Source organism: Ranitomeya imitator, chromosome 1 (genome assembly GCF_032444005.1).
Source record: "Ranitomeya imitator isolate aRanImi1 chromosome 1, aRanImi1.pri, whole genome shotgun sequence".
In the NCBI taxonomy this organism is placed as follows: Eukaryota; Metazoa; Chordata; class Amphibia; order Anura; family Dendrobatidae; genus Ranitomeya; species Ranitomeya imitator.
Genome location: NC_091282.1, coordinates 895,237,379 through 895,259,227, shown reverse-complemented (window position 1 = coordinate 895,259,227; position 21,849 = coordinate 895,237,379). Strand labels below are relative to the sequence as shown.

The following is a 21,849-nucleotide window of genomic DNA, read 5'->3' as shown; positions in this document are numbered from 1 at the left end:
TGACACTAGTGATATCTTAGCTATGGATGCGGTTATTGATTGGCTGCAGTGGCCACGTCCTTCAAGACAGAGCAGGAAGTACAGAGATTGGTAGGAGAGGCACACCCAAGCATGCAGATTTCACTGTGAAATAAAACCTACTGCAGAAATTGAGAAAGTACTCACGCATCCTTAAAAAATCCCCGAGAAGTCCAGTGCAAAATACAAAATATGGCATTCTATATTAAAGGTTTTTGCTATGTAATCTGAGCTGCATGATGTAAGGGCAGAGAGCCCGATTCCAGCAGTGTATCAATTACTGGACTGCTTGGTGCAATTTGATAGAATCCTAGCTCTAGATGTAGCTGTGGTCAAAATGCTGAACTGTGAATAACTCCCGCCCTTACCAACGATTGGCTGCTTCCTATGAACAGTTCATTGCTAGCAAGCTGCAAATAAGCGGTGGGGGCAGGGTTACACATTAGGTGGACTGCCTGGCATATGGGACACTTAGTCCTCCGTGATTATCTCCTGCTGATAAAACAATGATTGTATTGAAACTACAGCAAGCTACTGTGCTACATCGCTGGAATCAGACTCTCTATTATTTGCTCTCTGCTTAATAGCAAAAACTTGCTGACAGGTTCCCTTTTAATACAATTATACAGACCAAACAAGACAAAATCGATATAAGTTAAAGGGAGTGTCAGCACAGAATAACTGTTCTAACCAAGAACCACCACTTTGTGCTTTACAGTGGGGCCAATCATTTATATACACGTTCTCCCCTGCTTTTTTTCTCTGTCTCCACCCCCCACTTCTTTGATTGACAGCTCTGGCTTCATAGAGCCAAAGAAGAGAGGAGATAGATGAGAAGGTATTTTTATATGGCTGGCCCCGCCATGATTCATAGAGCGCCTGTACGTGGTTTGAACAGTCATTCTTGTCTGACAGTCCCTTTAAAAGCATCTAAAAAAGCCATCACTGCATAGGACAACAGACAGTGTGTCCCAGCACACCGTTCTAGATGTTTATTAGGTAATCTCCCCACCAATATGTGTCAGTACAAGAGACACCGCAAAAGTTAAAGATAATGACATGTAGGCATCGGATGATTTTTCATACATTTACCCAGCCTATTTTTTTCAGTATTTCTCACCTTTAAGGTGTTTAAAGTGAACCTATCACCAGGTTTGGCTGTTAAGAGACTTGGCCATCACCTTTCAGGGCTGATATACAGCATTCTGTAATGCTGTATATCTGCCCCCAGCTCAAACTGTAAGACAAGAAAAATAACTTATACTCATCTGCGGGGCAGTCCAGTCAGATAGGCATCGCTGGTCTTGGTCTGGTGCCTCCCATCTTCTTACAATCCCTGTCCTCCTGCTTGCTTTGTGTGGATGACACGTCCCTTCGTCATCCACACAATCTCCTCGGCACAGCGCTCCTGCGCAGGCGTACTTCTTTGCCCTATTGAGGGCAGAGCAAAGTACTGCAGTGTGCTCGCTCCGGGGCTCTTTGACCTTTCCTGGCACCTGCACACTGCAGTACTTTGCTCTGCCCTCAACAGGGCACAGAAGTGCACCTGCGCAGGAGCGCCGTGCCGAGGAGATGCGTCATCCACAAGAAGCAAGTAGGAGGGCGGTATTGCAAGAAGCAGGGAGGCACCGGACCAAGACCAGCAACATCCATCTGACCGGACCGCCCCGCAGGTGAGTATAATAAGTTATTTTTCTTCTCGTACAGGTCGGGTTGGGGGCAGATATACAGCATTATAGAATACTGCATATAAGCCCTGAAAGGTGATGGTGTATCTCTTATCGGTGTAACCTGGCGACAGGTTCTCTTTAAGTGTTTATTACATCCACAATTATATAAAAAGCCTAATACCATTTCCTATGTAATCTTTGCAATGGATTTGTTAATAACGGATGCCATGAAAACAGTCTATGTACCGTATATACTCGAGTATAAGCCGAAACTCCTAATTTTGCCACAAAAAAATGGGAAAACTTAATGACTCGAGTATAAGCCTATGGTGGGAAATGCAGCAGCTACTGGTAAATTTCAAAAATAAAAATAGATACCAATAAAAGTAAAATTAATTGAGATCAGTAGGTTGTGTTTTTGAATATACATATAGAATCGGGAGCTCCATATCAATGCTCCATACAGTTTATGATGCTCCATAGAAACATTTGCCCCATATGCTGCTACAATAAAAAATAAATAAAATTAAGACATACTCACCTCTTATCCTGAACAGGCGGGGGCATCGGCACTTGCGATATTCGCCTGTCCCCGCTGCGCGCTGCTCCGTCTTCCACGTCCTCTGCAGAAACTGTTCAGGCAGAGGGCGGCGCGCACACTAAACATGTCATCGCACCCTCTGTCCTGAACGTCACAGCCAGAGGATAAGGATGACGGAGCCCGACTGTGGAACGGGGAAGGGTGAATATCAGAATGCTCACTCTCCCCCGTTATACTCACCTGCTCCCGGCGCGGTCCCTGCTTCTCAATGACAGATGGTCTCCGGGCACCGGCCACTTATTCCTATGTTCTGCAGTCACATCGTACCGCTCATTACAGTAATGAATATGCGGCTCCTCTATGGGAGTGGAGTCGCATCCATATTCATTACTTTAATGAGCGGTACCATGTGACTGCTAAACACAGAAAGAGCTGCCGGCACCAGAGACCGCGCTGGGAGCAGGTGACTGATTTGACAGCTGCCGCTCCCCCTCCCCCGCCGACCCCGTGGGACAATGCCTCGAGTATAATCAGAGAGGGGCACATTCAGCCTAAAAAATGGGCTGAAAATCTCGGCTTATACTCAAGTATATATATTAAGTTGTCAGGTTTTTTTTTTTCTCTGCACAACCATCAGGGGAAAAGTGGAATAAATGGAAATGGGAAAAACAAGCACATTGTTTTTTTTTAAATAAACACTGATTTCTTGATCTGTGTGAAACATTCATCTGAAGTAACCCAATAACTTACATTGATTCTTCGCTGTCCATTTTGAACACGGTTTAAAAAACAAACAAACAAAAAACCGCTGTCTGATCAAGACCATAGTCTGCTGATCGGCTGCAGTCTCCACTGTTTCATCAGAGCGGGTGTCCACTCAAATGGAATATTGATGAGTCCGTGTCTGTTGTCTAGGATCACGTGACCCACCAAGAACCACAGTAACTAACAGCGGAAGCAGAGTAAACATGGTTTTTATTTTCTGTGGGACTCTAAATTGATTTCTCAGGGGTTGTCCCAGTAGGGGACACATTTTAAAAAAGGGTTACAGCACCAAATTAGTGTTGTGGGCTCTTGTAATCCATAGGAGTCCCAGACGTTAAGTCATAAAAGTATAACATATCCCTGCTATATGCCATTGAATTATAAGATACTACCTCTTTAAGGGGGTTAAATTGTATATCAATGGAGGATCTGGTTATTGGCATAACCTGGTTCAACTAAAGAAGCTGCTGTACTGCCCAAACTCTACAATCTCTTCTAACAGCTGATCGGAGGGCACGGATCATAACATTCCCACTAATAAACTTTAAAATGCTTTATAATCTTGTTCAGAAGGAAGGAGAAAAAAAAGCCTGTTTTGTTTAGCATTTGTTCTTACAGTAGGTTTAATATTCCACCTTTTATATTGTAGGCAAAAAAGAACTGGCAAGCCCCGAAGAAAATGTGTTCCTTTGTCAAGCTTTGCGCAAGTTTTTCCCTAAATTTGCTGTTCTACAGTCCTCCTCCCTCACTGTGAATGGGGAGACTATACCACACATCTGTGCCACCAACCATAACTGCTCTGACCTAAAAAATCTTACCTTGTTAATTCAACCTGGAGACCTCTCTAAAGTTTCTATGCAGAGAACTGGCAACCGAAAAAGACCACCTCAAAAAAGGAAAGCTTGTTTACTAAGAACGATGACAAGAAGAACCACACAACAGAAGAACAGCACCGATGACCGAATACTGTTCAATAGTGGCACAGAAACAGATGAATCTGAGCAGCTGACAATAGACTGGACGGGTTCAAAATCCCCCACATTTTAGTAGTTTCAAATAGGAATGGCAGGACCCGAGCTGTGAGCTCATCTCTTCTTACAGAAAACTTTGCTTTAGAAGAATATGTTTTTTTAGTTGCAGGAGTGAAAGAATGTGTTTTTATATCACAAATATACTGGAGTAGATAATATTTTCAATTTTGTACTTGTCTCCATCATGAGTTTATTGCAAGGGTGGATAACTTAAAACAAGTAATCAGCGCAAGTGCTTGTTGCTAGAGCTTGCCTAGGGTGATTGGGTATGCACAGAGTATGGCGGGTGCGCAAAGTTACATGTTCGAGTCCCGTATGTTTTAGGGCTGTCTAGCAGCCGAAAAACATATGGCCAGAGGGACTTTAACCTATCACTTGAGCACCCGTGATACTCTGTGCATACCCAAGCACCCTAGGCAAACTCTAGTAATGAGCACTTGTGCTGATTACTACTTAAAACCAATAAATTTATTTTCTAACTTTGGTGTCTTTACTGATAAACTCCTTTGCTAATATTAGTAGTAAGTTGGGTTTAGGTTACCGTGGTCAATAAAGTCAGATATTTCCATAACAATCTTTTATTAACAAAACACTTATTAAACATCACAAATCTTTGGGTCTTTGAGGTAGGCAGGGTCTTTGTATGTGCCAGGCATAAACCCTAGAAGACAAATTTCATGCATTATTATGTACAAAATCATGAAGGGAAGAAAAAGGAGCAAACCACAACTTACCCATAATAATCGCCTTTTTAATGGCTTTTGCTACTGCCCTTTGTTTCAGACCACACAACCCTGTAATAGAAGCAACAATTCAAATGTTAAAGTGGCATGCACCCCTGGTCAAAATTACTGCTATTGTGAACAGTTAAGTAATTTGAAGATTAAATGGTCTCAAAAAAGGCTAAAATTAAAGATGACACATATCCATTTTCATCTTTTACATTTTAAAAATTACAAAAAGGAAAATGGACCGATGCAAAAAAGTTTGGGCATCCTGCATAGTTAGTACCTATTAGCACCCCCTTTTTGAAAGTATCACAACTTGTAAACGCTTTTTGTAGCCAGCCAAGAGTCTTTCAATTCTTCCTTGGAAAATGGTTCCAGTTCTGTGAAATTCCAGGGTCATCTTGCATGCACTGCTATTTTGAGGTCTAGCCCCAGATTTTCTGTGATGATCCCATCAGTAGACTGTGATGACCATTGTACAACTTTCAGCTTGCGCCTTTTGAGGTAGTCTATTGTGAATTTTGACGTGTGTTTAGGATCATTATTAGTAGTATACTGCCCAGTCACGTAGTATATAGCACAGACACGTAGTATATTGCACAGTGACATCGTTTACAGCAGAAACGTAGTATACTGCCCAGTCACGTATGTAACAGGTTAAAAAATAAACATATACTCACCCTCCGAAGGCCCCTTGTAGTCCTGTGGTGCGGTGCATGCAGCAGCTTCCGGTCCCAGCCTTGGTATGAGCGCAGGACCTGTGATGACGTCACGGTCACATGACTGTGACATCATGTAAGGTCCTTCTCGCATACCATCTTTGGAACCGGAACCTGCCACTTGCACTGCCGAGGACAGCACGCACGTCGGAGGGTGAGAATAACCTTTTTTTTTTTAATTATCATTTTTAACAGATCGTTTTACTATTGATGCTGCATACGCAGCATCAATACTAAAAAGTTGGTCACACAGGGTTAATAGCTGCGTAACCGAAATGCGTTACACCGCGCTCCAGTAACGCTGGCATTAACCCTGTGTGAGGGCTGACTGGATGACTGGCGGGGAGTATGGAGCGGGCACTGACTGCGGGGAGGAAAGAGCAGCCATATTGCTGCCGGACTGTGGCCGTCGCTGATTGGTCGTGGCAATGGTCCTGGGCGTTTTGCCAAGACCAATCAGCGACTTGGATTCCATGACAGACAGGCCGTGACCAATGAATATCTGTGACAGAAAGACGGAAGTGACCCTTAGACAATTATATAGTAGATTTGTAGAAGCCATTCTATTTCCAGCTTTGGCTTTTTTACAGATAGTATTATGTTTGCATCAGGGATTTGTTGAAATTTCATTGAATCTATTCTTACCTCTACCCGTGATATGTTCCTGTGCCATTGGCTGCAACACAACCCCAAATTATGATTAATCCACCGCCATGCTTAATGATTGGCGAGATGTTCTTTTCCTGAAATTCTGTGCCCTTTTTTCTCCACATATATCTTTGATCAATCTGGATAAAAAGTTCTATTTTAAACTCGCCAGGACTTGTTTCCAAAATGCATCAGGCGTGTTTAGATGTTCTTTTGCATACTACTGATACTAACATTATGATGAGGATGTAAGAGCGTTTTTCTTCTGATTTCTTTTCCATGAAGGCCATATTTGTGCAGGTGTTTCTGAACAGTAGAACAATGTACCACAAATACAGAGTCTGCTATATCTTTCTGAAGGTCTTTTGCAATCAAGCAGGGGTTCTGATTTGCCTTTCTAGGAATCCTACGAGCAGCTCTCCGTGAACTTTTGCTTGGTCTTCCAGACCTTAGAGTAGAATTAGCTGTGGAGGATATCCACTATATAAAACATAACCTTTAATCAATGTAATTAAAATACTCGGATCCTAACAAACACATACACAGATGCAAAACAACGTGCTCAGGTGAATCAGTGCTCAAGATAAAAAATTGGAATGGTCTTACCAATTAGACGGACATATAGAAGAAATCCCTCAAGTTCTATAAGGGAAGTGGTTCCAAAAATAATCATCTGGCCAAAGGGTAGGGAAATAATATGTCACCACTGTCTTCCCTGTAAACCCTTCAAAGAGCTCCTGTCCTGACAAGGACAGGCCCCAAGTAGGTCCTGCTATGGACACCCACCAACCAGATAATGACTAAAATGTCTTTTCTCCCAACGCGTTTCAACTCCGATGAAGGAGAATCATCAGGGGAGTTGTATAAAGTGCAAGTAGCGACCAATGGGTCTCTTTAGTAGTCCAGAAAAAATTCAGTCAAATGAAATCCATACAGGTCCGTATGAGTCCGTGCAGATATGGGTCCCGCAGTGGCAAGGAGTCCCAACACAAAGTCCACAGATATCAACTGTGTCCGCAACTTAGAGTAGGTCCCTGTATACTGACCAAAATACCCTCCTTATATAACCCCACGCTTGTCAGCTGTATAGAATAATCCCCCAATTAACCCCTTACCGGCATCGGACGTACTATACCGTCCGATGCCGGCTCCCCTGCTTTGATGCAGGGCTCCGCGGTGAGCCCGCATCAAAGCCAGGACATGTCAGCTGTTTTGAACAGCTGACATGTGCCCGTAATAGGCGCGGGCAGAATCGCGATCTGACCGCACCTATTAACTAGTTAAATGCCGCTGTCAAAGACAGCGGCATTTAACTACCGCTTACGGCCGGGCGGCCGGAAATGACGTCATCGCCGACCTCCGTCACATGATCGGGGGTCGGCGATGCTTGTGAATGGTAACCATAGAGGTCCTAGAGACCTCCATGGTTACTGATGACCGGTGGCTGTGAGCGCCACCCTGTGGTCGGCGCTCACAGCACACCTCCATTTCTGCTACATACCAGCGATCAGCAGATCGCTGCTATGTAGCAGAGCCGATCGTGCTGTGCCTGTTTCTAGCCTCCCATGGAGGCTATTGAAGCATGGCAAAAGTTAAAAAAAAAAGTTTAAAAAAATGTGAAAAAAATAAAAAAAACATAAAAGTTTAAATCACCCCCCTTTCGCCCCAATCAAAATAAATCAATAAAAAAAATATCAAATCTACGCATATTTGGTATCGCCGCGCTCAGAATCGCCCGATCTATCAATTAAAAAAAAGTATTAACCTGATCGCTAAACAGCGTAGCGGGAAAAAAATTCGAAACGCCAGAATTACGTTTTTTTGGTCGTCGCGACATTGCATTAAAATGCAATAACGGGCGATCAAAAGAACGTATCTGCACCGAAATGCTATCATTAAAAACGTCATCTCGGCACGCAAAAAATAAGCCCTCAACCGACCCCAGATCACGAAAAATGGAGACGCTACGAGTATCGGAAAATGGCGCAATGTTTTTTTTTTTAGCAAAGTTTGGAATTTTTTTTCACCACTTAGATAAAAAATGACCTAGTCATGTTAGGGGTCTATGAACTCGTACTGACCTGGAGAATCATAATGGCAGGCCAGTTTTAGCATTTAGTGAACCTAGCAAAAAAGCCAAACAAAAAACAAGTGTGGGATTGCACTTTTTTTGCAATTTCACCGCACTTGGAATTTTTTCCCCGTTTTCTAGTACACGACATGCTAAAACCAATGATGTTGTTCAAAAGTACAACTCGTCCCGCAAAAAATAAGCCCTCACATGGCCAAATTGACAGAAAAATAAAAAAGTTATGGCTCTGGGAAGGAGGGGAGTGAAAAACGAACACGGAAAAATGAAAAATCCCCTGGTCATGAAGGGGTTAAGGGGCTGGCGCTACATACCAGGTCCTAGTATAAACCAATCCGGAAAATTGGGAACACAAGCCAATAAAATTTCAAAACTTTATTGTAAACAAAATTTAAAAGTAGATCACAGAAATTTAAATATAAAAATAGGAGATATAGCTGCACAATACAACCGCTTTCCTAGGTAGCACACCCCTATTAATATCCTGACTGTCTTACAAAGTTCCCGCCCATTTGGCTAAACACCACATAAGTATAATTTACTTCAAAACATAATTGGATTCATAAAGCAGGTACAAAGAGCACTTCAGATGTGGTGCTGACAGCATACTAGAGTTACTTGCTGAATAATACCAAAACAAACAATATATAGGCTGACACTGGTCATTTACTAGTCATAGCTAAGCACAGTAATGTAACACATCTCCTATCTATTCATAGCGTGGCAGTCACTGGTGTACATCTGACCGCATGCAATGCCTATTGTGAACAAAATCAGGGCATGTGCCACAGTATAACCGTTATATGTTAGACACAGGCATAGCATGCAGTCAGCAGAGCCGGAGCAGACATCTCCAATACAGCGATACTAGCGACCACATGAGATCAATCTATATGAAAGGTATAGAGGGGTATACGACCTAGTGAGGCGGTGTGGGTCCCCGACGCGCGTTTCGCGTGTTGCTTCTTCCTGGGGGATTCTTGCCGGCAATTTTCTTGCCCTGATTTTGTTCACAATAGGCATTGCATGCGGTCAGATGTACACCAGTGACTGCCACGCTATGAATAGATAGGAGATGTGTTACATTACTGTGCTTAGCTATGACTAGTAAATGACCAGTGTCAGCCTATATATTGTTTGTTTTGGTATTATTCAGCAAGTAACTCTAGTATGCTGTCAGCACCACATCTGAAGTGCTCTTTGTACCTGCTTTATGAATCCAATTATGTTTTGAAGTAAATTATACTTATGTGGTGTTTAGCCAAATGGGCGGGAACTTTGTAAGACAGTCAGGATATTAATAGGGGTGTGCTACCTAGGAAAGCGGTTGTATTGTGCAGCTGTATCTCCTATTTTTATATTTAAATTTCTGTGATCTACTTTTAAATTTTGTTTACAATAAAGTTTTGAAATTTTATTGGCTTGTGTTCCCAATTTTCCGGATTGGTTTATACTTTGATGTGGGAAGTGCCACTAATTTAAGCCTTGCTCTGTGTATAGGTGAAAAATACCAGGTCCTAGGCTGCGTCCATTGTATCGCCGGGCGGTGGAATAGCTCCGGCCGCTGAGACGCTCGTTACCGGAAGTTACGACGCCATATTGACATAGTGTCACTTCCACCCACCATCTTGTCGGAGCCCAGCGCTCCCTCTGATCCGAGGAAAAACCTCCGTATCCTATCCATACAGTTAATATTGTTACCGGCGATGACCCTAGATACCGGATGTACTAATGCCTGGATACCGCCGTGGATGCATAGATATCGTGTCATTTCAGTCCGCGCCCCACGTCCACAGGAAAAAGATAGGATTATGCGCCATTTTGTGTGTGTCTTATATATAGGTGGCAAGAACCTGTGGTATGCAGCATAAAGGTGCCATTATATGTGCGCCAATATAACCCATCATTAGAATATCCCCAGAACGTCATTTTGTCTATCATATTTCCCAGATTCCGCGCGCCCATAAATCTCACTGGATGCCAATATGGATATATGCTTTCCACCCACAATTGAACAGAGTCTGATCCAGGTAGAAATGGGGCATTTGCGCAATTTCTAAGTATATACTAGATAATGAGGACATCCTGTGTATGGAGTTCAGATACAGCAGCGCCATTTATATTAATAACAGCCATTTATAATAAAGGCCCCCTTATGTACACCCCAAAAGAATGGAAAACGGGGAGGGGGGAGAGGAAAGAAAAAATACCCTCTGCGATTATAACTTCCAGATATAGCCCGGGTGTGTGTATCTATAAACCCGCTGCGCACAAAATCTATGGGCAGACTAGTCAGTCATTATCAACCTTATGGTGGTCATAGGTACAGAGAGACATACAGACAGGGAGGGGTCAATATGAAGGGCACACTAAGTGGCATAAAAGGTAGGTCCTAAGAGAAAAGACCATTTCAGGGCTTAAATGGGAAGAAAATCCCTGCTGGGATCCCCATTACGTATGGCCACTGAACGTCATAATAGAAAGGAACAGTAGCTCCATTACTATATAATAAATTTCAAATGTGACTTATTTTGTTTTCTTTGGCTGTTCCCTCAACTTCAGGCCCATAACCAAGTTTGGAATACAAGAATGGGACAAATACCTGGATAAGGCCCTATTGGATATATGAAAAAAAACCCAAAAGACAGCATAACCATTATATATAGTCTGACAGCCCATATCCCAATGGGAAGGTATAATGTGAGGTGACACAAAAATTGGAAATGGTATACAGAGAGGAGGGTGGTGGGGGGGGGGGGGGGAAGAAATAGATGTAAGGGGATTGTATTATAGGAAACATCCGAAATTGATCTGATCATTCAGGCCTCTAGGGTGGCAGGTATCCAGCGTGAATATCCAGCTGGCTTCTCTCTGGAGCAACAGCCTGTCAAGGTCACCACCTCTAGTTGGCATATCGATTCTGTCAATCCCCATAAATCGTATGGCTCTGACGTCTACCCCCATACATACTGTTGACGTGTTTCGCAATTGGGGTGTCCCTTTGGTTTCGTATGTCGCCGAAATGCTCCCCCACCCTCCTCCTCAACTCTCTTATTGTCTTCCCGACATACGTAATGCCACATTGGCATAAGGCTCTATATATGACTCCTGTGCTCCTACAATTCACAAATTTCTTTAATTTGAAGGTCTCTTGTGTATTCTCGTTGAAAAATTCCTTTCCCGTGCATATTGATTCACACGCTATACACCCACCACACTTAAAACATCCCGCTGGTCTCTGTGTGAGCCACGTTTTATGCCCTGCCGAAGGTCCATAAGGGCTTGGACCCTCTGAGGGGCAGGCCCATCGTGTCCGGTATAGGGAGTATCGGACAAAACATCGGCATCTATTTGGATGATGTGCTCAGACCATTTGTGGTGTCGCTCCCGTCTTATATCAGGGACACAATGGACCTGCTCCGCAAATTGGAGGGCATTTCCCTGGAACCTGGCACACTGCTTGCTAGCACTGATGTGGAGGCCCTGTACTCCTCAATCCCGCACGAACATGGGATTGGGGGGTACGACATTTTCTTAGTACTAGGGGTTGCCAGTTCAATGCCCATAACAAGCTCATCTTGACCCTTCTGGAGTATGTACTCACTAACAACTACTTTACATTTGATGGCAAGACCTTCCACCAGCTCAGGGGCACCGCTATGGGGAATCGCTGTGCGCCCACCTACGCAAACTTGTTCCTGGGCTGGTGGGAGGATTGCATTGCCTTTTCGGAGTTGCATACTAAATACCTGGCCCATATAGATCTATGTGTCAGGTATATTGACGATATTTTTGTAATATGGAGAGGGACCAGAGATGAGTTCAGCCAATTCATTGAGTCTCTTAATAGCAATGATGTGGGTCTCAAATTTACTTTTGACATACAAGAGTCCAAATTACCTTTCCTGGATGTATTGATCTCCAAATCACAGGATGGGGAGCGTTTGTAGAGTACTATATATAGAAAACCCACCGCAACTAACTGGTTACTAAGATGGGACAGTAATCATCCCTATTCTCTTAAGAAAGGCATTCCAAAAGGCCAGTATTTACGACTACGACACAATTGTTCTAATCAGAGGGACTATAAAATTATGGCCGATGATTTAAGACAGAGATTTTTGGCTAGAGGGTACCCGGATCGGATTGTGCGAGAGGCATTTCGACACGCTAACAAACAAAGGGAGAGCCTCTTAACACCTCGAAGGGAAGAGACTGAACCCTCGAAGGTGACGAGAATAATTTGTACATATGATAATGGCGCATCATCTGTCAAAAATATCATACGAAAACACTGGGACATCCTAACGATGGATGATCTGAGGGACACCTTGGGGACAGAACCAGTTATTACATACCGCAGGGCCAGGACATTAGGCGATAGACTTGTACACAGTCACTTTAGTGCACCCAAGGAAACAACTTGACTCCCACAGAGACCAGCGGGATGTTTTAAGTGTGGTGGGTGTATAGCGTGTGAATCAATATGCACGGGAAAAGAATTTTTCAACGAGAATACACAAGAGACCTTCAAATTAAAGAAATTTGTGAATTGTAGGAGCACAGGAGTCATATATAGAGCCTTATGCCAATGTGGCATTACGTATGTCGGGAAGACAATAAGAGAGTTGAGGAGGAGGGTGGGGGAGCATTTCGGCGACATACGAAACCAAAGGGACACCCCAATTGCGAAACACGTCAACAGTATGTATGGGGGTAGACGTCAGAGCCATACGATTTATGGGGATTGACAGAATCGATATGCCAACTAGAGGTGGTGACCTTGACAGGCTGTTGCTCCAGAGAGAAGCCAGCTGGATATTCACGCTGGATACCTGCCACCCACCCTAGAGGCCTGAATGATCAGATCAATTTTGGATGTTTCCTATAATACAATCCCCTTACATCTATTTCAATCCCCCCCACCCTCTGTATACCATTTCCAATTTTTGTGTCACCTCACATTATACCTTCCCATTGGCATATGGGCTGTCAGACTATATATAATGGTTATGCTGTCTTTTGGGGGGGTTTTCATATATCCAATAGGGCCTTATCCAGGTATTTGTCCCATTCTTGTATTCCAAACTTGGTTATGGGCCTGAAGTTGAGGGAACAGCCAAAGAAAACAAAATAAGTCACATTTGAAATTTATTATATAGTAATGGAGCTACTGTTCCTATTATGACGTTCAGTGGCCATACGTAATGGGGATCCCAGCAGGGATTTTCTTCCCATTTAAGCCCCGAAATGGTCTTTTCTCTTAGGACCCAACTTTTATGCCACTTAGTGTGCCCTTCATATTGACCCCTCCCTGTCTGTATGTCTCTCTGTACCTATGACCACCATAAGGTTGATAATGACTGACTAGTCTGCCCATATATTTTGTGCGCAGCGGGTTTATAGATACACACACCCGGGCTATATCTGGAAGTTATAATTGCAGAGGGTATTTTTTCTTTCCTCTCCCCCCTCCCCGTTTTCCATTCTTTTGGGGTGTACATAAGGGGGCCTTTATTATAAATGGCTGTTATTAATATAAATGGCGCTGCTGTATCTGAACTCCATACACAGGATGTCCTCATTATCTAGTATATACTTAGAAATTGCGCAAATGCCCCATTTCTACCTGGATCAGACTCGGTTCAATTGTGGGTGGAAAGCATATATCCACATTGGCATCCAGTGAGATTTATGGGCGCGCGGAATCTGGGAAATATGATAGACAAAGTGACGTTCTGGGGATATTCTAATGATGGGTTATATTGGCGCACATATAATGGCACCTTTATGCTGCATACCACAGGTTCTTGCCACCTATATATAAGACACACACAAAATGGCGCATAATCCTATCTTTTTCCTGTGGACGTGGGGCGCGGACTGAAATGACACGATATCTATGCGTCCACGGCGGTATCCAGGCATTAGTACATCCATATCCGGTATCTAGGGTCATCGCCGGTAACAATATTAACTGTATGGATAGGATACGGAGGTTTTTCCTCGGATCAGAGGGAGCGCTGGGCTCCGACAAGATGGTGGGTGGAAGTGACACTGTCAATATGGCGTCGTAACTTCCGGTAACGAGCGTCTCAGCGGCCGGAGCTATTCCACCGCCCGGCGATACAATGGACGCAGCTTAGGACCTGGTATGTAGCGCCAGCCCCTTAATTGGGGGATTATTCTATACAGCTGACAAGCATGGGGTTATATAAGGAGGGTATTTTGGTCAGTATACAGGGACCTACTCTAAGTTGCGGACACAGTTGATATCTGTGGACTTTGTGTTGGGACTCCTTGCCACTGCGGGACCCATATCTGCACGGACTCATACGGACCTGTATGGATTTCATTTGACTGAATTTTTTCTGGACTACTAAAGAGACCCATTGGTCGCTACTTGCACTTTATACAACTCCCCTGATGATTCTCCTTCATCGGAGTTGAAACGCGTTGGGAGAACAGACATTTTAGTCATTATCTGGTTGGTGGGTGTCCATAGCAGGACCTACTTGGGGCCTGTCCTTGTCAGGACAGGAGCTCTTTGAAGGGTTTACAGGGAAGACAGTGGTGACATATTATTTCCCTACCCTTTGGCCTGATGATTATTTTTGGAACCACTTCCCTTATAGAACTTGAGGGATTTCTTCTATATGTCCGTCTAATTGGTAAGACCATTCCAATTTTTTATCTTGAGCACTGATTCACCTGAGCACGTTGTTTTGCGTCTGTGTATGTGTTTGTTAGGATCCGAGTATTTTAATTACATTGATTAAAGGTTGTGTTTTATATAGTGGATATCCTCCACAGCTAATTCTATTTTGATCCTGAGGATATAGACACGGCTTATTCTATATGCCTGAGGGCAGTCCCACACGTCCAGATAATTCCGGTACCGGAAAAAAAAATCGGTACCGGAATTATCCGTGTCCGTGTGCCCTTGCGTTTCTGTGGCACATCAGTGTGGCACACGTGTGCCGCCCGTGTGCCCACTGGGTACCACACGGAGCGTGCAGGAGACAGCGCTAAAGTTTAGAGCTGTCCCCTGCATCGTGCTGAAACCGCGATTCATATCTTCTGTGCAGCAGCGTTTACTGCAGAGAAGATGTGAATAATCCATTTTTTTTGTGGTTTTTCGTGTATAAAATAAAGCTCCCCCCCCCCCGCTGTTCTGAAAATACCCAGCTCCCTCGTTGGCTGTCGCTGCTTCCTGTCCTGGCCGCACCTTCTGCTGTATGAGCGGTCACGTGGGGCTGCTCATTTACAGTAATGAATATGCGGCTCCACCCCTAAGGGAGGTGGAGCCGCATATTCATGACTAATCGGCGGCCCCACGTGATCGTATACAGTAGAAGGTGCGGCCAGGAGAGTAAGCAGCGACAGCCAACGAGGGAGCCGGGTGAGTATTTTCAGAACAGCGGGGGGGGGGGCGCACAGGGGGTGGGAGGGGGTTGGGGACATGGAGCTTTATTTTATACACGAAAAAATACAAAAAATGGATTATTCATATCTTCTCTGCAGCAAACGCTGCTGCACAGAAGATATGAATCGCGGTTTCAGCACCATGTGGGGGGGGGGGGGGGGAGACAGCGCTTACTGGAGCGCTGTCTCTTGCACGGCACACGGACAACGTCCGTGTGCGGTACGTGTTTTACACGGACCCATTTATTTTAATGGGTCCGTGTAATACGTGCGCTCCCACGAACACTGACATGTCTCCGTGTTTGGCACACGGAGACACGGTCCGCAAAAAATCAATGACATCTGCACAGATGCATTGATTTTAATGCGTCTACGTGTGTCAGTGGCTCCGATATGTGAGGAAACTGTCACCTCACGTACCGGAGCCACTGACGTGTGAAACCGGCCTTAGCTACGTTCTAGTCTTCCAGACCTTATCTTTACCTCCACTGTTCTTGTCAACTGCCATTTCTTAATTACATTTCGAACTGAGTAAAAGGCAGCTTGACACCATTGTTAGAGTCCTAGGCAGCTGCTTAGAAGAACCCATGACTGCAGTTTTTGGCACACGGTTAGAGGAAGCCTTGTTTTTATAAAGCTGGGAAGTTTGCATCACCTGGCCTTTACTAACGATGATAGTAAACAAGCTATAACCCTAACGGGCTAATTAAGGTCTGAAACCTTGGTTATCTGAGCACACAATCTTCAAAGGTGCCCAAACTATTACATGCCACTGTATATATAATTTCACGTACGGACTATGGTACACCCCAAAGCCACTCTCAACCAAAAAAACAAAATAAATAACTGTGCCAGGAATGTGTTGATGCAGCCTTACTCTATATTGAGATTGTGGTATTTCTAAGGCTTGGGGCATTACAGTGACTGAAACTTATAGATATAATGCCCACTAAATTACTCCGAAAAGAGGAAATATTTGCAACTTTTTTCCCAGTAGAACATATTTGCAGTTATACTGCATCCACAACATAATATGTAATTTTTCAAAGAGGTTTCTCTTTACAGATGACCCTTTAAATCTGAAGTACACCAGAGCGTCAGCTCATCTGCACATCATTCAGAGAGTAGATGCTTTATATCCTCACAGGGGCGCCTCAAGTGTGAAAACTTCCCTTGATGACATTAATTTTCCTTAAAGGGGTTGTCACCGTTTGAGATGAAAGTCTGCAGTCACTATGTGATTACAGATTTCTGAATCCTTGTTGCATGCTTTCAGGATTCTTCGGTGCAGGCAAGCATGAGCCAACTAGATGCACTTGTTCTTGCTCAATTCACTTGTATTAAATAAGGCCGTGCACATCTGGTCGAAATGTGGCTGGATATATGCAAATTGCATACTACATGACTGCTTGCTCTAACTGCCAGCACTGGAGAATACAGATAACATGCAATGGCGCTGTGAGTATTTAGAGATCTGCATTCCAAACCTGGACAAACCTTTCAAAGAGGTTTTTCCTTTGTTATGATATTGATGATCAATCCCTGCCCTCAATATGGGTTTGGCACCCCCCACCAATCGGCTATTACCAGCTCTAGCTGTAAAAAATGTGCCAGAGCAGAACACCACAGCTCTGACACACTCTTTAATTTCCATTGATTAGATGTTCAACACCTACAGTAAGGGCAGCAGTGTAGGAAACATTTAAGAGGACATCCAGATATTGACCCCTTAGGCTCCTTTCACACTAGCGTCGGAATCTCCCCGTCGAAATGCGTCGGGGAGAGATTCCGACGCTAGCGTTTGCTGCATTGCACAATAGAGGCAGTGGATGCATTTTTCCGGCGCATCCGCTGCCCCATTGTAAGGTGCGGGGAGGTGGGGGCGGAGTTCCGGCCGCGCATGCGCGGTCGAAAAAAGCGGTCCGTCAGGAGAAAAAAACGTTACATGTAGGGTTTTTTTCTCCCGACGGTCCGCCAAAGCACGACGCATCCGTTGCAAGACGGATGCGAAATGTGCCAATCCGTCGCAAATGCGTCGTCAATAGAAGTCTATGGGGAAAAAACGCATCCTGCAAGCACTTTTGCAGGATGCGTTTTTTCTGCAAAACGACGCATTGTGACGGATTTAAAAAAACGCTAGTGTGAAAGTAGCCTTAATGACAGCCAATACGTTTTTTTTACTGACCTGAGGTAAGAGAATAGTATCCCCATACAGGTGACAATCCAGCAACTGTCGGCTGTATACTATAGCTGACGACTTGCTGCATTAGCTGTGATCAGTGTTGGCACTGTCCATATCTATTTAACCCCTTAGGCTTCTTTCACATTTCCGTCGGTACGCGGCCATCGCTAAGCGTCGGCCCGACGGACGTTGTGAAAATTCGCCACAACGTGGGTAGCGGATGCAGTTTTTCAACGCATCCGCTGCCCATTCTAAAGTCCCTGGGAGGAGGGGACGGAAAGCCGGCAGCGCATGCGCGGTAGGAAACGCAGGACCCGACGTACGAAAAAACGTTCCCTTGAACGCTTTTTCGCTACAACGGTCCGCCAAACGTGTGTCCATACGTCGGGATGCGTTGGTAATACAAGTCTATGTGCAAAAAACGCATCCTGCGGGCAACTTTGCAGGATGAGTTTTTTGCACAGAACGACGCACTGCGATGGACAGCAAAAAACGGTAATGTGCAAGAGGCCTTAGATGCTGCTGTCAATAGTGACAACATCATATAAATGGTTAACAGAGTGCGGGGGCTTCCTCTTTAACCTCATCGGCACTTGAGATTATGATTGTGCGGTCCTGATGTTTGTCATAGCAATTCACGGCCAAATAGCGGCCTTAGAGTCTGTTGGATAACACGACCTCCTGTTCAGAAGTTAGCAACATTTACGTGGTAAAAAAAACACACTCCATTCCTGTCATGTCACTTTGCATTAATTCTTGAAAATCACCTGAAGGGTTAATAAACTACCTGATGGCAGTTTTCAAAATCTCGAGGGGTGCGTTTTTTTAAATGGTATCACTTTTGATGGGGGTTGACAATATATAGGACGCCTAAAGTCACTTCAAACCTGGATAAGTCCCTAAAAAATAATTTAGTAAATTTCCTTGAAAAAAAATGAAAAAATTACTGCTACATTTTTAAACCTCCTAAAATGCTAACAAAATAAAAGAACATTTTACAAATAATGCTCATGTAAATCAAACATGAGGGAAAGGTTATTAATATTTTTATGTGGCATGACTATAAAGGGATAATCATTCAAAGTTTGAAAATGTATTTTACATTTGTCAGACTTGATATTTGTAAGAATAAAAACAAAACAGATCGACCTAAATTTACCATTATAAAATATAATGTGCCACGAAAAAAAACTCTCAAAATCACTGGGATTTGTGGAAGCGTTCCAGAGTTATTACCACACAAATTGACATTGGTCAGATTTCAAAAATTTGGCTCGGTCACTAAGGGGTAAAAAATAATTTTGATGCCACTCAGACTTATTAGAAATCTATCCCCAATGAATTCACAATTATGGAAACTGGGTATAATATTTAATACATTGCCCAAAGTGCTTAACAAAATCACAGTTCATAACATTTCAGAGACAGTTGATATAAAAATGTCCTGCTGAGAGTTACCTGTTATATGCCTTCCATAAATGCGACCAGTGTGAGGTGAAACAAACTGAGACAGGAGCTATGGACGATACAAGAAGAAGAGTAATCCACAAGGTTATTTTTGCCCAATTTTTAAAAAAGCTAAATTAGTAAAATACACTGTATATACTCGAGTATAACCCGACCCCCCTAATTTTGCCACAAAAAACTGGGAAAACTTAAATGACTCGAGTAGAAGCCTAGGGTGGAAAATGCAGCAGCTACCGGTAAAATTCAAAAACAAAAATATAGATACCAATAAAAGTAAAATTAATTGAGACATCAGTAGGTTAAGTGTTTTTGAATATCCATCAGGAATCAGGAGCCCCATATAATGCTCCATACAGTTCATGATGGGCCCCATAAGATGCTGCACAAAGGTTAATAATGGCCCCATAAGATGCTCCATAGACACATTTGCCCCATACAATACTGCATAAAGGTTAATAAGGGCCCCATAAGATGCTCCATAGACACATTTGCCCCATACAATACTGCATAAAGGTTAATAAGGGCCCCATAAGATGCTCCATAGACACATTTGCCCCATACAATACTGCATAAAGGTTAATAAGGGCCCCATAAGATGCTCCATAGAGATATTTGCCCCATATAACGCTGCACAAACGTTGAATATGGCCTATAAGATGCTCCATAGAGATATTTGCCCTATATGCTGTTGCTGCAATTAACCCCTTAAGCCCCGAGGGTGGTTTGCACGTTAATGACCGGGCCAATTTTTACAATTCTGACCACTGTCCCTTTATGAGGTTATAACTCTGGAACGCTTCAACGGATCTTGGCGATTCTGACATTGTTTTCTCGTGACATATTGTACTTCATTTTAGTAGTAACATTTATTCGATATAACTTGCGTTTATTTGTGAAAAAAACGGAAATTTGGCGAAAATTTAGAAAGTTTCGCAATTTTCCAACTTTAAATTTTTATGCCCTTAAATCACAGAGATATCTCACGCAAAATACTTAATAAGTAACATTTCCCACATGTCTACTTTACATCAGCACAATTTTGGAACCAAAATTTTTTTTTGTTAGGGAGTTATAAGGGTTAAAAGTTGACCAGCAATTTCTCATTTTTACAACACCATTTTTTTTTAGGGACCACATCTCATTTGATGTCATTTTGAGGGGTCTATATGATAGAAAATACCCAAGTGTGAGACCATTCTAAAAACTGCACCCCTCAAGGTGCTCAAAACCACATTCAAGAAGTTTATTAACCCTTCAGGGGTTTCACAGGAATTTTTGGAATGTTTAAATAAGAATGAATATTTAACTTTTTTTCACACAAAATTTATTTCAGCTCCAATTTGTTTTATTTTACCAAGGGTAACAGGATAAAATGGATGCCAAACATTGTTGTACAATCTGTACTGAGTACGCTGATAGCCCATATGTGGGAGTAAACCACTGTTTGGGCGCATGGCAGAGCTCGGAAGGGAAGGAGCGCCATTTGACTTTTAAATGCAAAATTGACAGGAATTGAGATGGGACGCCATGTTGCGTTTGGAGAGCCACTGATGTGCCTAAACATTGAAACCCCCCACAAGTGACACCATTTTGGAAAGTAGACACCCTAAGGAACTTATCTAGATGTGTGGTGACCACTTTGACCCACCAATTGCTTCACAGAAGTTTATAATGCAGAGCCGTAAAAATAAAAAATCATATTTTTTCACAAAAATGATCTTTTCGCCCCCAATTTTTTATTTTCCCAAGAGTAAGAGAAGAAATTGGACCTCAAAAATTGTTGGCCAATTTGTCCTGAGTACGCTGATACCCCATATATGGGTGTAAACCATTGTTTGGGCGTATGGCAGAGCTCGGAAGGGAAGGAGCGCCATTTGACTTTTCAATGCAAAATTGACTGGAATTGAGATGGGACGCCATGTTGCGTTTGGAGAGCCCCTGATGTGCCTAAACATTGGAACCCCTCACAAGTGACACCATTTTGAAAAGTAGACCCCTTAAGGAACTTATCTAGATGTGTGGTGAGCACTTTGACCCAACAAGTGCTTCACAGAAGTTTATAATGCAGAGCCGTAAAAATAAAAAATCTTATTTTTTCACAAAAATGATCTTTTCGCCCCCAATTTTTTATTTTCCCAAGGGTAAGAGAAGAAATTAGACCACAAAAGTTGTTGTGCAATTTGTCCTGAGTGCGACGATACCCCATATGTGGGGGTAAACCACTTTTTGGGTGCATAGCAGAGCTCGGAAGGGAAGGAGCGCCATTTGACTTTTCAATGCAAAATTGACTGGAATTAAGTTAGGACGCCATGTTGGTTTGGAGAGCCCCTGATGTGCCTAAACATTAAAACCCCCCACAAGTGACACCATTTTGGAAACTAGACCCCATAAGGAACTTATCTAGATGTGTTTTGAGAGCTTTGAACCCCCAAATGTTTCACTACAGTTTATAACGCAGAGCCGTTAAAATAATTTTTTTTTTTTTTTTCGCAAAAATTATTTTTTAGCCCCCAGTTTTGTATTTTCACAAGGGTAACATAATAAATTGGACCCCAAAAGTTGTTGT

General features: G+C 43.2%; 2 protein-coding genes across 5 annotated transcripts in view; one reads left to right on the top strand and one right to left on the bottom strand.

Moving 5' to 3' along the window:
• ABRAXAS1 (abraxas 1, BRCA1 A complex subunit) overlaps window positions 1-4,504 on the top strand; it is a 58,250-nt gene extending 53,746 nt beyond the window's left edge. For 3 of the 4 annotated variants that reach the window (XM_069743257.1, XM_069743255.1, XM_069743254.1), the window contains one exon: window positions 3,644-4,183. In XM_069743257.1, coding sequence (XP_069599358.1) covers window positions 3,644-4,041 — 398 coding nt within the window. In that variant the 3' untranslated portion in view covers window positions 4,042-4,183. Of the gene's footprint in view, window positions 1-3,643 lie in introns of all 4 variants that reach the window. The other variant, XM_069743256.1, reaches the window with a different exon arrangement.
• An 83-nt stretch (window positions 4,505-4,587) lies between these two features.
• MRPS18C (mitochondrial ribosomal protein S18C) overlaps window positions 4,588-21,849 on the bottom strand; it is a 57,186-nt gene continuing 39,924 nt past the window's right edge. Inside the window, exons 4-6 of the mRNA XM_069743259.1 lie at window positions 19,275-19,332; window positions 4,760-4,819; window positions 4,588-4,686 (exon numbers count right to left, since the gene is read on the bottom strand). Of these exons, the coding sequence (XP_069599360.1) occupies window positions 4,622-4,686; window positions 4,760-4,819; window positions 19,275-19,332 (183 nt within the window). The 3' untranslated portion in view covers window positions 4,588-4,621. The remainder of the gene's footprint in view (window positions 4,687-4,759; window positions 4,820-19,274; window positions 19,333-21,849) is intronic.